This window comes from Mesoplodon mirus (assembly GCF_964341445.2).
Source record: "Mesoplodon mirus genome assembly, chromosome: 8".
Lineage (NCBI taxonomy): Eukaryota > Metazoa > Chordata > Mammalia > Artiodactyla > Ziphiidae > Mesoplodon > Mesoplodon mirus.
Genome location: NC_138984.1, coordinates 33,318,735 through 33,332,165, shown reverse-complemented (window position 1 = coordinate 33,332,165; position 13,431 = coordinate 33,318,735). Strand labels below are relative to the sequence as shown.

The 13,431-nt window shown below is 35.5% G+C and overlaps 1 protein-coding gene across 10 annotated transcripts in view; it reads left to right on the top strand.

Moving 5' to 3' along the window:
- NBEAL1 (neurobeachin like 1) overlaps nt 1-13,431 on the top strand; it is a 175,606-nt gene that overhangs the window by 136,546 nt on the left and 25,629 nt on the right. For all 10 annotated transcript variants that reach the window (XM_082631521.1, XM_082631520.1, XM_082631522.1 and 7 more), the window contains 3 exons: nt 2,256-2,396; nt 5,156-5,286; nt 12,258-12,367. In XM_082631521.1, coding sequence (XP_082487647.1) covers nt 2,256-2,396; nt 5,156-5,286; nt 12,258-12,367 — 382 coding nt within the window. The remainder of the gene's footprint in view (nt 1-2,255; nt 2,397-5,155; nt 5,287-12,257; nt 12,368-13,431) is intronic.

The window sequence follows — 13,431 nt, the reverse complement described above, 5'->3', positions numbered from 1 at the left end:
GTCTGGTAATTCCTTCACTAAGTTTTCTTGAAAATATATCAGTTGTCCTTCAAATATGTTAACTATAGTCTGTGTATTTCCCTTCATTACCAAAGTTAAACTGATATTGTTTAGAATTTCTTTCACCTTGTAATAAGTATGTGCTAAAAAGTAATAGGTTCTTGAAATTTTTCTCCCCAGGTATTTTAGACTTAATAACCTACAAATCTAACATTCCATCTAATATAATATTTTGGTGGATATAAAATTAATAATACTAACCTGTTGTTCACCAATAATGTGAATAAAGAACAGTGAAATGTGTGAAAATTTAGAAAGTGATATTTGAATAAGGAAAAGAAATATTTATAGTTCTATATATTTATAAGCCACCCTGTAAACGTCTCATACTTTTTTTTAATCCAAAGCCAGCTGCTGACACTAAAAAATAATCTAATTTTAATTTTCCTTTTTCTCAGTGTGGACTTGGGGATGACTTGTCAGTTATGACTTCTAGTAATAAAGACAAAGAGCAGTTCTGCAAACAAACTTAGTTGTAGATTTATTTGAGGGTTGATGGTACATTATTTTTCCCCCCTTTTTGTTTGCAGACCTTCCCCAGGACTTTTTGCTGTGTTTAATATTTGATGTACTAAATGGAATTTTGCTGTGTATATATTACCCTACTGCCATTAGTCAAACTTTTAACACTGTTCCACAGGAAATACTGATCATATAAATTAACTTATTTTGTAGATAATCAAAGATACAATTTAATTTAAATTTCAATAGTATATTTTTTTGCTTAGGTACAAATGACTTTGACCCGAAAACTTTCTTTATTCTCCTGAATATTACTGATTTCTATGTAAAAGGAAATTTACCTTAGCTTGATGAACTGATTAGTATTTTGGTTTAAAAATTTCAATGTTTATTGCTTCCAAAAAACTGTTCATTCTTATTTAGATATTATATCCACAAACTCAGATGTCACCATTCAAAACAATTATAGGATCAGTGATAGTTCTTGCAGAATTATTATACATATCCTTTGCTGATAATCTGATTTAGACCTTCTTCTAGTCCACCATCTCGTTTTTTTTTTCCTTTTTTAAAAAAATTTTATTGGAGTATAGTTGATTTACAATGTTGTATTAGTTTCAGGTATACAGCAAAGTGATTCAGTAATACGTATACATATATTCATTCTTTTTCAGATTCTTTCTCATATAGCTTATCACAGAATATTGAGTAGAGTTCCCCGTGCTATATACATTTCCTTTTACCTTTAGATCATTAGACATTCATTTTTACAATTCTTGACTGACCTTCTATATTTTTTTCCATTATCTTGGCCACAAAAGGATGTCTAATTATCACATGCTTACAATAAGCAGAAAAATAGAAACAGCATAAATATCTATAAGTAAATAGTTAAATTGTTGTATATTCGTACATCTACTTGTTATAAATACCGTGTACCTGTTAAAAATAGACTATTCAGGGCTTCCCTGGTGGTGCCGTGGTTGGGAGTCCGCCTGCCGATGCAGGGGACGTGGGTTCGTGCCCCGCTCCGGGAGGATACCACATGCCATGGAGCAGCTGGGCCTGTGAGCCATGGCCGCTGGGCCTGTGCGTCCAGAGCCTGTGCTCTGCGGCGGGAGAGGCCACGGCAGTGAGAGGCCCGCGTACCGCAAAAAAAAAAAAAAAAAAGACTATTCAGTCGTTTTGTAAGATTTAAAAAAATTTTTATTGTCGTGTGGTTGATTTACAATGTTGTGTTAGTTTCTGCTGTACAGCAAAGTGAATCAATTATATATATTTTGTAAGATATTAATAGAAAATTGTTAGATGAAAAAATAAGTTGTGAACAATATATAATGTATAGTGGTTTTATATTAAAGTATATTTTTATATTAAAATATATATTAATTCATAATTCAGGATTGACACATATTCATCAAAATGTTAATATTAATTATCTCTGGGAATTGTAATTGATTTTAAATTTCTTCATTTTTGGTAGTTTCTCTCTGGTTTCTAATTTATCTATAGTGAATATGTATTGCATAATACAAAAGTGTTCAAAAATCCAATATTAGTGCTATTTTATTGTTCAGTAAAAAGTAATAAATTTTTTTTCATGTATTAACATGACGTGATGATACAAATACATAGTTTCTTAAAAACTGTGTTTTCAGCAATACAATACAAGCGTATGTCTTTCTAGGTTAATTTTACTATTGTGGTTATAAAACTTTAGTTTCTTTTTTTAGATATGAAAATTTTGAGGATCCTATGGGAACTATTGATAAGTTTCATTATGGTACTCACTATTCAAATTCTGCTGGGGTTATGCACTATCTTATTCGTACAGAACCATTCACCACCCTCCACATCCAGCTTCAGAGTGGAAGGTATGTTTTGGGTAAATAAGCTATTTTCTTAAGACTGTATGATAGTGTTGAAAACTCTTTGCCTTCATGTCATGTACTGTTATAACAGGGCCTTATCTTTTTTTTCTCCTCTGTTAGGTTTCGATTCATATACTAGCTCCCTAGATAAAAGCAACCAAACTAGTTTGAGAACAGGTCACTCAAACTGACTTACACAAATGACTTTTAAGGTGAATTCCTTTTTACTGCTATCCAGTGTACTTTTGTGATTTTCAACTGGGTTTAGGAATCTACCAGAGATTTAGAGTTAGAACTGATTTAGACCTTGATCCAAGACGTCTCCCAGAGATTCAAACCTAACCAATGCCTATGTAGTCCCCCTAAAAATATTTATTAATCAATAGGAATAAAAATAGGGAGAAATAAGGGCCCTTACATTATTAGTAGCAGCTCAAACAGATCTGTGATGCCATTGTATTATCGTATCACCTGTCAGTGTTATAACTTACCTAACTTACACATTTTCTTAATGATCCTAAAGAAAGAAACTTTCCCAAGAATCCTCCATTCCCCAATGTATCCTCCAGGAAGCTCTCTACTTACTCCCATTTTGTCTCCATGTTGCCTTATTCTTTACCATTATCATTTTGCCTTTTCTACCCAGGCAAAAACTATGTAAACATTGCCTTTTCTACTCTTTCCATGTAAATTTTATCTCTCAAAATTAGCCTGGGTTCCTTATTCCTGTCTTTAGTACAACAAGCCTTGGCTATCAAGGAGAGGCTTTGATCACTACACATCTCCAAATGTTACATTTGTCATGAATGCAGGTAATTTTCCTTCCAGGAAAGTGTAACTGGGTCTTTTCAGCTTTTAGTGATTTTATGAATAAATGATTTTTAAAAAAGCTTCAAAAATAGATTCTGTTTGTGCTTCAAAGGACATCATCAAGAAAGTAAAAAAGACAACCAATTCAGTAGGAGAAAATATTTGCAAATTATAGATCTGATAAGGGACTTGTATCTAGAATATATAAATAATTCTTGCAATGCAATAATAAAAAGACAAATGACCCAGTTAAAAACTGGACAAAGGATCTAAATGGACATTTCTCCAAAGAAGATTACAAATTTCCAATAAACACATGATTAACATCGTTAGTCATCAGGGAAATGCAAATCAAAACCAAATTGAGATACCTCTTCACCCACATGAGGATGGCTATAATAAAAAAGACAGATAATACCTACTGTTGATGAGTATGTCAAGAAATTGGAATAATTATGTACTGGCAGTGGGAATGTAAAATGATGCAGCCTCTGTGGAAAACAGTCTGGCAGTACTTCAAAAGGTTAAAGATAGAATTACATATTACCCAGCAATTCTACGCCTACATATATACCCAAGATAACTGAATACATATGTTCATGCAAACACTTGTACACAAATGTACTTAGCAGCATTATTTATAATAGCCAAAATATGGAAACAACAAAAATACCCATCAACTGGTAAAGGAATAAATAAAATGTGGTATACCCATGCAATAAAATATTATCTGGCATGAGTTAATAAAGGGAATGAAAGATTGATATATGCTACAACATGGATGAACCTTGAAAGCAGTATGCTGAATAAAATAAGCCAGACACAAAATGCCATATATTGTATGATTTACATAAAATGTCTAAAACAGACAAATCCATAGAGACAAAGTAGATTAGTCATTGCTCAGGGGTGGAGGGAGAATGAATGGAGAGTGACTTCTATTAGATGCAGGGTTTCATTTAGGAGTGATGAAAATGTTCTAAAATTGATTGTGGTGATGGCTGCACAGCTCTGCATATATTGAAGGCTGTTGAATTTTTCACTTAGAGCGAATTATATGTATGTTAATTATGTATCAGTAAAGCTGTTCTCCCCCACCCAAACAAAAAGATTCTGCCATTAAAGCTGTACCTCTCCTTCAATTTGAATATACCATTATTAGACTTTATTGATGACACAATCATTGACTATAATTAAATTTAGAGTTCTGCTAAGTTCAGCTCTGCTTCAAAACAAGGTTGCTAGGCATAAAGAGTCATATTAGTCATTAACTGTCGCTTAGAAGTCATCATTTATGGAATAAATCCAGGAAAACACTATCAAAGGAGATGAAACAGAAGGGATTTATGCTGTTTATGATTAGCCAAAGCAATAAAATTGCATCATGACCACGTGAGCTTCTTTCAACTACCATAGGCCCATGATGGAACATGAAAATAAAGTTAAAATAAGATAATAGTATATGCAAGTAAAGTATAAAAGCTTTAGCTACAGAACTATTTCCCTAACTCACCGTCTGGTTTTTAGCAAAAGAGTTTGTAAAGATACTTATTATTATTATTAAGGATTAAATCAGCAGCATTTCTATAGATCTGTTAACTATGTATGTAAATACTATAACACTTAGAGTGGTATTTAAACTCTGTAATTTTAAAATATCCAAATAATATTTATTTACTTTCTATAATAAATTTTACTGATTAAAAATTATGCCATTTTCATCTATTTTAACTAAGATGATACTAGGGATTAAAATTATAGTATTCAGTTCCTGGCAACAAAATAAGAAAGATTGTCCTAAGGAGAGCAACTTGCGTTTTTAGATGTTAAAGAGAAAGGTTAAATAAAGAGAAACTAATCATGAGGAAACCTGAAGGAAGATTAAAGGTTTGTTTTAGCCTGTTGTTGCTATCATTCAGTATTCACTGTTCTCTTTCAATCTCCACATGCAGGTTTGACTGTGCAGATCGACAATTCCATTCCATCCCTGCTACCTGGCAGGCTCTCATGGACAATCCATATGATGTGAAGGAACTTATTCCTGAATTCTTCTATTTCCCAGAATTTTTGGAAAATCAAAATCGTAAGAAATAGGAGATTAAAAATTGGACTGAACAGGTCCCAATGGAGAATCCTGAAAAATATCTTTTAGGACATTTTTGTAATGACCTCTAGATTATTTAAGGTTCATTCTGTCTGTGTATTTTCCAGTGACAGGGCTTAAATGATGTTCAGGTACTAGTCTTATCTTCTATGGATAGAAGTGCTACAGTGAATAAGATAAATGAGTCAAATTTGAATTGGTAAGAGAATTTATCAGAGTACAGTGTTTACTAGAGAAGCAAAAAATGGCTATATGCTATTTCAGCCATAAAGCTCCATGGGTTAAAAGTGTTTGAGTTAGATAAGATGAAGATTTATACCAGGGGTCAGCAAACTATAGGTTCATGGGCCAAATCTGTGGGCAGACCCATGTGTTTATAAATAAAGTTTTATTGGAATACAACTAACCAATTCATTTACGTAAACTGTGGCTGCTTTCACAGTATAATGGCAGATTTGAGTAATTGCATCAGAGACCATAGGGCTCACAGAGCCAAAAATATTTATTCTTTGACACTTGGAAGAAATTTGCTGACTCCTTTTACAGCAGAAGACAGGAGGCAAGCTGAAAATAATGACTGGGTATAAATTACCACAATATTTGAAAAACCATATTATGTTTTTGAAGAAAAGAATCATAGAGTGAAATATGGTCTTTAAAAATGTCCAAATACTTTTTCTATGAGGTAGTTTAGATTTATTTTGAGTACAAATAAGGAAATTGGCAAGGTTCTTACTACTGGTGTTCTTTAGGGAAATTCCAGTGTCAAAGGGCTGTTACAACTTCTTTTTCCTCCCTCAGCACGTAATGTTAATGTTTGACCCTTTGCTTGCTCAGTAGAATTGTTTGTCCTGCTGGTGAAAGCATATCCAGGACTTCATGACCTTCAGTCGTGCACTCTGGGGCAGGTTGTTGGAGGCAAGGCATCTAACTCTCAGAGTAAGGCAGTTAGAAGTGGTCACCTTCAGAAAATCAGATGCAACTGTTGACTAAGTGTGATCCTAGACTCAGTCAGCCAGAGGATTTGAGTCTTCTAAAGTAGGGTATCTGGGATAGTAGGAATAAGCAGATTAAATTAGGATAGAGAATTTAAGGTTTGCCTAGCTTGACAATTACTCACATTCACCACAGCTAGTTGCTGTCTTATACTACTGTCCTGGTGGCCTCCATTTCTAATTATACATTGCCTCTTTATTTGAAATGAGCTGGGTAAGACAAAGCAAAGTATGTTAGAATGACAACAAACATTAACAAAACCAACTCAACATTGTGCAAGCAAGAAAATTTTAGTACTTTCCATAATAAAAGTCCTGAGATATGGTAACTTAACAACATCATCAAAGCCAAGTTCTTTCTGTATTTTTACTCTGCTGGTCTGGGTGTTTTGGCTTTGTTCTTGGCTAGTTACTGTCATGATTACAAATAACTAAAGCAATTCTAAGCATCATAGGCATATACAACAGTGTCTTAAAAAGAAGTGGGACTTTTAATTCTTTGTGTCCTTTTTTTTTTTTTTACAACTTTATTGGAGTATAATTGCTTTACAATGGTGTGTTAGTTTATGCTTTATAACAAAGTGAGTCAGTTATACATATACATATGTTCCCATATGTCTTCCCTCTTGCATCTCTCTCCCTCCCACCCTCCCCATCCCACCCCTCTAGGTGGTCACAAACACCTAGCTGATCTCTCTGTGCTATGCGGCTACTTCCCACTAGCTATCTATTTTACTGTTGGTAGTGTATATATGTCCATGCCACTCTCTCACTTAGTCACAGCTTACCCTTCCCCCTCCCCATATCCTCAAGTCCATGCTCTAGTAGGTCTGTGTCTTTATTCCCTTCTTACCCCTAGGTTCTTCATGACCTTTTTTTCCTTCTTCTTAGATTCCATATATATGTGTTAGCATATGGTATTTGTTTTTCTCTTTCTGACTTACTTCACTCTGCATGACAGACTCTAGGTCCATCCACCTCACTACAAATAACTCAATTTCATTCCTTTTTATGGCTGAGTAATAATCCATTGTATGTATGTGCCACATCTTCTTTATCCATTCATCTGTTGATGGACACTTAGGTTGCTTCCATGTCCTGGCTATTGTAAATAGAGCTACAATGAACATTTTGGTACATGACTCTTTTTGAATTATGGTTTTCTCAGGGTATATGCCTAGTAGTGGGATTGCTGGCTCCTATGGTAGTTCTATTTCTAGTTTTTTAAGAAACCTCCATACTGTTCTCCATAGTGGCTGTATCAATTTACATTCCCACCAACAGTGCAAGAGGGTTCCCTTTTCTCCACACCCTCTCCAGCATTTATTGTTTGTAGATTTTTGATGATAGTGTGAGATGATATCTCATTGTAGTTTTGATTTGCATTTCTCTAATGATTAATGATGTTGAGCATTCTTTCATGTGTTTGTTGGCAATCTGTATATCTTCTTTGGAGAAATGTCTATTTAGGTCTTCTGCCCATTTTTGGATTGGGTTGTTTTTTTGTTATTGAGCTGCATGAGCTGCTTGTATGTTTTGGAGATTAATCCTTTGTCAGTTGCTTCATTTGCAAATATTTTCTCCCATTCTGAGGGTTGTCTTTTGGTCTTGTTTATGATTTCCTTTGCTGTGCAAAAGCTTTTAAGTTTTATTAGGTCCCATTTGTTTATTTTTGTTTTTATTTCCGTTTCTCTAGGAGGTGGGTCAAAAAGGATCTTGATGTGATTTATATCATAGAGTGTTCTGACTATGTTTTCCTCTAAGAGTTTGATGGTGTCTGGCCTTACATTTAGGTCTTTAATCCATTTTGAGTTTATTTTTGTGTATGGTATTAGGGAGTGTTCTAATTTCATACTTTTACATGTAGCTGTCCAGTTTTCCCAGCACCACTTACTGAAGAGGCTTTCTTTTCTCCACTGTATATTCTTGCCTCGTTTATCAAAGAAAAGGTGACCATATATGCGTGGGTTTATCTGTGGGCTTTCTATCCTGTTCCATTGATCTGTATTTCTGTTTTTGTGCCAGTACCATACTGTCTTGATCACTGTAGCTTTGTAGTATAGTCTGAAGTCAGGGAGCGTGATTCCTCTAGCTCCATTTTTCGTTCTCAAGATTGCTTTGGCTACTCGGGGTCTTTTGTGTTTCCATACAAGTTGTGAAATTTTTTGTTCTAGTTCTGTGAAGAATGCCATTGGTAGTTTGATAGGGATTGCATTGAATCTGTAGATTGCTTTGGATAGTAGAGTCATTTTCACAATGTTGATTCTTCCAATCCAAGAACATGGTATATCTCTCCATCTATTGGTATCATCTTTAATTTCTTTCATCAGTGTCTTATAATTTTCTGCATACAGGTCTTTTGTCTCCTTAGGTAGGTTTATTCCTAGATATTTTATTCTCTTTGTTGCAGTGGTAAATGGGAGTGTTTTCTTGATTTCACTTTCAGATTTTTCATCATTAGTGTACAGGAATGCAAGAGATTTCTGTGCATTAATTTTGTATCCTGCTACTTTACCAAATTCATTGATTAGCTCTAGCAGTTTTCTGGTAGCATCTTTAGGATTCTCTATGTATAGTAGCATGTCATCTGCAAACAGTGACAGCTTTACTTCTTCTTTTCCAATTTGGATTCCTTTTATTTCTTTTTCTTCTCTGATTGCTGTGGCTAAAACTTCCAAAACTATGTTGAATAAGAGTGGTGAGAGTGGGCAACCTTGCCTTGTTCCTGATCTTAGTGGGAATGGTTTCAGTTTTTCACCATTGAGGATGATGTTGACTGTGGGTTTGTCATATATGGCCTTTATATGTTGAGGAAAGTTCCCTCTATGCCTACTTTCTGCAGGGTTTTTATCATAAATGGGTGTTGAATTTTGTCGAAAGCTTTCTCTGCATCTATTGAGATGATCATATGGTTTTTCTCCTTCAGTTTGTTAATAATGGTGTATCATGTTGATTGGTTTGCATATATTGAAGACTCCTTGCATTCCTGGAATAAACCCCACTTGATCATGGTTTATGATCCTTTTAATGTTCTGTTGGATTCTGTTTGCTAGTATTTTGTTGAGGATTTTTGCATCTATGTTTATCAGTGATATTCACCTGTAGTTTTCTTTCTTTGTGACATCTTTGTCTGGTTTTAGTATCAGGGTGATGGTGGCCTCGTAGAATGAGTTTGGGAGTGTTCCTCCCTCTGCTATATTTTGGAAGAGTTTGAGAAGGATAGGTGTTAGCTCTTCTCTAAATGTTTGATAGAATTCGCCTGTGAAGCCATCGGGTCCTGGGCTTTTGTTTGTTGGAAATTTTTTTTTTTTTTTTTTTTTTTGCGGTACGCAGGCCTCTCACTGTTGTGGCCTCTCCCGTTGTGGAGCACAGGCTCTGGACGTGCAGGCTCAGCGGCCATGGCTCACAGGCCTAGCTGCTCCGCGGCATATGGGATCTTCCTGGACCAGGGCACGAACCTGTGTCCCCTGGATTGGCAGGTGGACTCTCAACCACTGCGCCACCAGGGAAGCCCCTGTTGGAAGATTTTTAATCACAGTTTCAATTTCAGTGCTTGTGATTGGCCTGCTCATATTTTCTATTTCTTCCTATTTCTGTCTCGGCAGGTTGTGCATTTCTAAGAATTTGTCCATTTCTTCCAGGTTGTCCATTTTATTGGCATAGAGTTGCTTGTAGTAATCTCTCATGATCCTTTGTATTTCTGCAGTGTCAGTTGTTACTTCTCCTTTTTCATTTCTAATTCTATTGATTTGAGTCTTCTCCCTTTTTTTCTTGATGAGCCTGGCTAATGGTTTATCAGTTTTGTTTATCTTCTCAACGAACCAGCTTTTAGTTTTATTGATCTTTGCTATCGTTTCCTTCATTTCTTTTTCATTTATTTCTGATCTGATCTTTATGATTTCTTTCCTTCTGCTAGCCCTGGGGTTTTTTTGTTCTTCTTTCTCTAATTGCTTTAGGTGCAAGGTTAGGTTGTTTATCTGAGATGTTTCCTGTTTCTTAAGGTAGAATTGTAGTGTTATAAACTTCTCTCTTAGAACTGCTTTTGCTGCATCCCATAGGTTTTGGGTCGTCATGTCTCCATTGTCATTTGTTTCTAGGTATTTTTTGATTTCCTCTTTGACTTCTTCAGTGATCACTTCGTTATTAAGTAGTGTATTGTTTAGCCTCCATGTGTTTGTATTTTTTACAGATCTTTTCCTGTAATTGATATCTAGTCTCATAGTGTTGTGGTCAGAAAAGATACTTGATACGATTTCAATTTTCTTACATTTACCAAGGCTAGATTTGTGACCCAAGATATGTGTCCTTTGTTTTTTTTTTTTTTTCTTCTTTGCGGTACGCGGGCCTCTCACTGTTGTGGCCTCTCCCATTGCGGAGCACAGGCTCTGGATGCGTAGGCTCAGCAGCCATGGCTCACGGGTCCAGCCACTCTGCGGCATGTGGGATCTTCCCAGACCGGGGCATGAACCCACGTTCCCTGCATTGGCAGGCGGCCTCTAAACAACTGCTCCACCAGGGAAGCCCTGTCCTTTCTTAAGTTTGAGAAACCCTTTCTCATAATCTCCCTTCACTGTCCAGAGCTGGGTCATATACCAACTTCTATGCCAGTCACCTACAACAAGCATGAAATATGGGACAGGACAGACACTTGAATAAAAGCAAGGTTCTTCTACCAGATAAGGAGGAATGGCTATCAGGTGGCCAACAATATCTGCTATACAATAGTTGGGTTAAGGCCACACACACTGTGCATCCTATCATTCTGTGACACTTAAACCTCTTTTCAGCTTTAAGGACACAGTGATATTTTTAGGCAGCACCTTTTTTTTTTTTTTTTTTTTTTGCGGTACGCGGGCCTCTCACCGCCGCCGCCTCTCCCGTCGTGGAGCACAGGCTCCGGACCCGCAGGCTCAGTGGCCATGGCTCACGGGCCCAGCCGCTCCGTGGCATGTGGGACCCTCCCAGACCAGGGCCTGAACCCGCGTGTCCTGTACCGGCAGGCAGACTCCCAACCACTGTGCCACCAGGGAAGCCCTTTAGGCAGCATCTTTAATGAAGGTCTTTTGTGTTAACACTTTTCCCTTTCCACACTGTATGAATAAGAAAATCTCATCTTTGGGACAATTTTGTCAAAAGTACTGTGTTCTAACTAGAATGAGCTAATCTTTAGTATGTCAGTATCTACTTAAAATAGTGGTATATAAATATATTGTTTTTACATAAGACAAACAAGTCATTTTAAGTTGTAAGTTACACCAAAAAGCTCTAAGGAGCTCTATTTTGTAAATTAACCATTAGAAGGACTTTGTTAATTATTTTTAATGTAAGAAGAATGCTTAGTGTTGCATTTTTGTTCAGGTTAAGGGTTTTGGTCATAGCTATAATTTCCTCCACTTTTTTCAGCAAAAAATAAACTATTATCTGACATATCTTCTAATAACTAATTTTAAACTATCTTATTTTCATTTACCTTTTTAATCAACTGATAAAATGCATTCCAATAAATAAAAATTATTTTTACCTGTTCAATAAATTTATATCAAGAAGGGAACTTGATGCGGGGAAAGGATAGATTGGGAGTTTGGGTTTGACCTGTACACAGGGCTATATTTAAAATAGATAGCCAACAAGTACCTGCTGTATAGCACAGGGAACTCTGCTCAATACTCTAATAACCATAATGGGAAAAGAATTTGAAAAAGAATAGATACATGTATATGTATGGCTGAGTTGCTTTGCTGTGCATGTGAAGCTAACAGGACGTTGTTGATCAACTATATTCCAATATAAAATAAAAATTTTTTTAAAAGAGAAAGGAACTTGACTCTCACCCTTTTACTCTTAATAAAAGAAGAAAAACCTTCAGTTTTGCTAAGGAATGTACCCTTTTATTTGTTTTACTTGATTTATTTAAATCTAAAATGATTTGATATGTTTATCTTTTACATGTCTTAGAATTTAACTTCGGTCGTCTACAAGTTTCCAGAGAAGTAGTAAATGATGTCATTCTCCCCAAATGGGCTAAGTCAGCTGAAGATTTCATCTATAAACATAGGAAAGCTCTGGTAAGATTTTTGTGTTTGGTTATTAGACAAATCAATAAGATAAAGATATATGTGTTTTCCAGAGGATGATGGAATAAAGTATATCTATTATTTTCCTGGATTAATTTGTAACCTATTATATGTGCTGTTTTAGAAAGTATAGTATAGTAATTTATTTTGAGGTTATGGATTTTCTGATATAGTGAGACTATAGTAGTACATACAGTCCCATGGATGTATGCAAAAAAATTTTTTTCACTTCTCTGAGATATCTACCTATTGTATGTGAAACTATTTTGGTCACCAAGCTGGTATAGTTTGATTTTCACAGTTCCCACATTTGTTTCAAATCTAACAAGAATAAGTACACTTTTTTTCCTCTGAAGGATTCCAGTAAGTTTTTAATAAGACAGCTAAATAAATCCTAAATGCCACTTAAAAATTTTACTAGTTTTTTAGCTAAATTTCCATTTTGGAATTGAAGGACTAGTGAGAGTTAGTTTAATGTTGCTATTGTGTTATTATCTTGCAGATAATGCTTTTTCCCCCCACAAGAGCCCACTTAGCTTTCTATCTAAACTGAAGTGTTACAGATTCTGAAACTAAATAGGCCAGTACTTGGAAATATTCCTTGTCATTAGTACATAGTTAGTCAAGTTTACAAAATTCAGGAGTACACTTTAACATTTGTAAGCAATAACCCCATGCATGAATAAGGAATTGGGAAAAAATAAAACAACTCTGAAAAATAATCTGTTACTTTTTAACTAGGCAGGAACTTCTCAGATGCTTCCTTCTGTGTTATCTATGACAGTAAGTAGGGGTCCAGGATTTTAGGAAGACATACTCCTCATTAATAAGAGGTTAGAAGTTTGTGTTTCAGTTACGTATTGCCGTGTAACAAACTATCCCAAAATTTAGTGGCTTAAAACTATAGCTATTTTATTATTTCTCACGCTTATGTGAGTTGACTTGCCTCAACTGGGCAGTTCTTCTGGTCTTGCTTAAGGTTCTCATCCGCTTGCAGTCATATGGCAGTTGAGGTTGGAGTCATCTGGAGGCTGCATTGAGACACTGGGATGCTG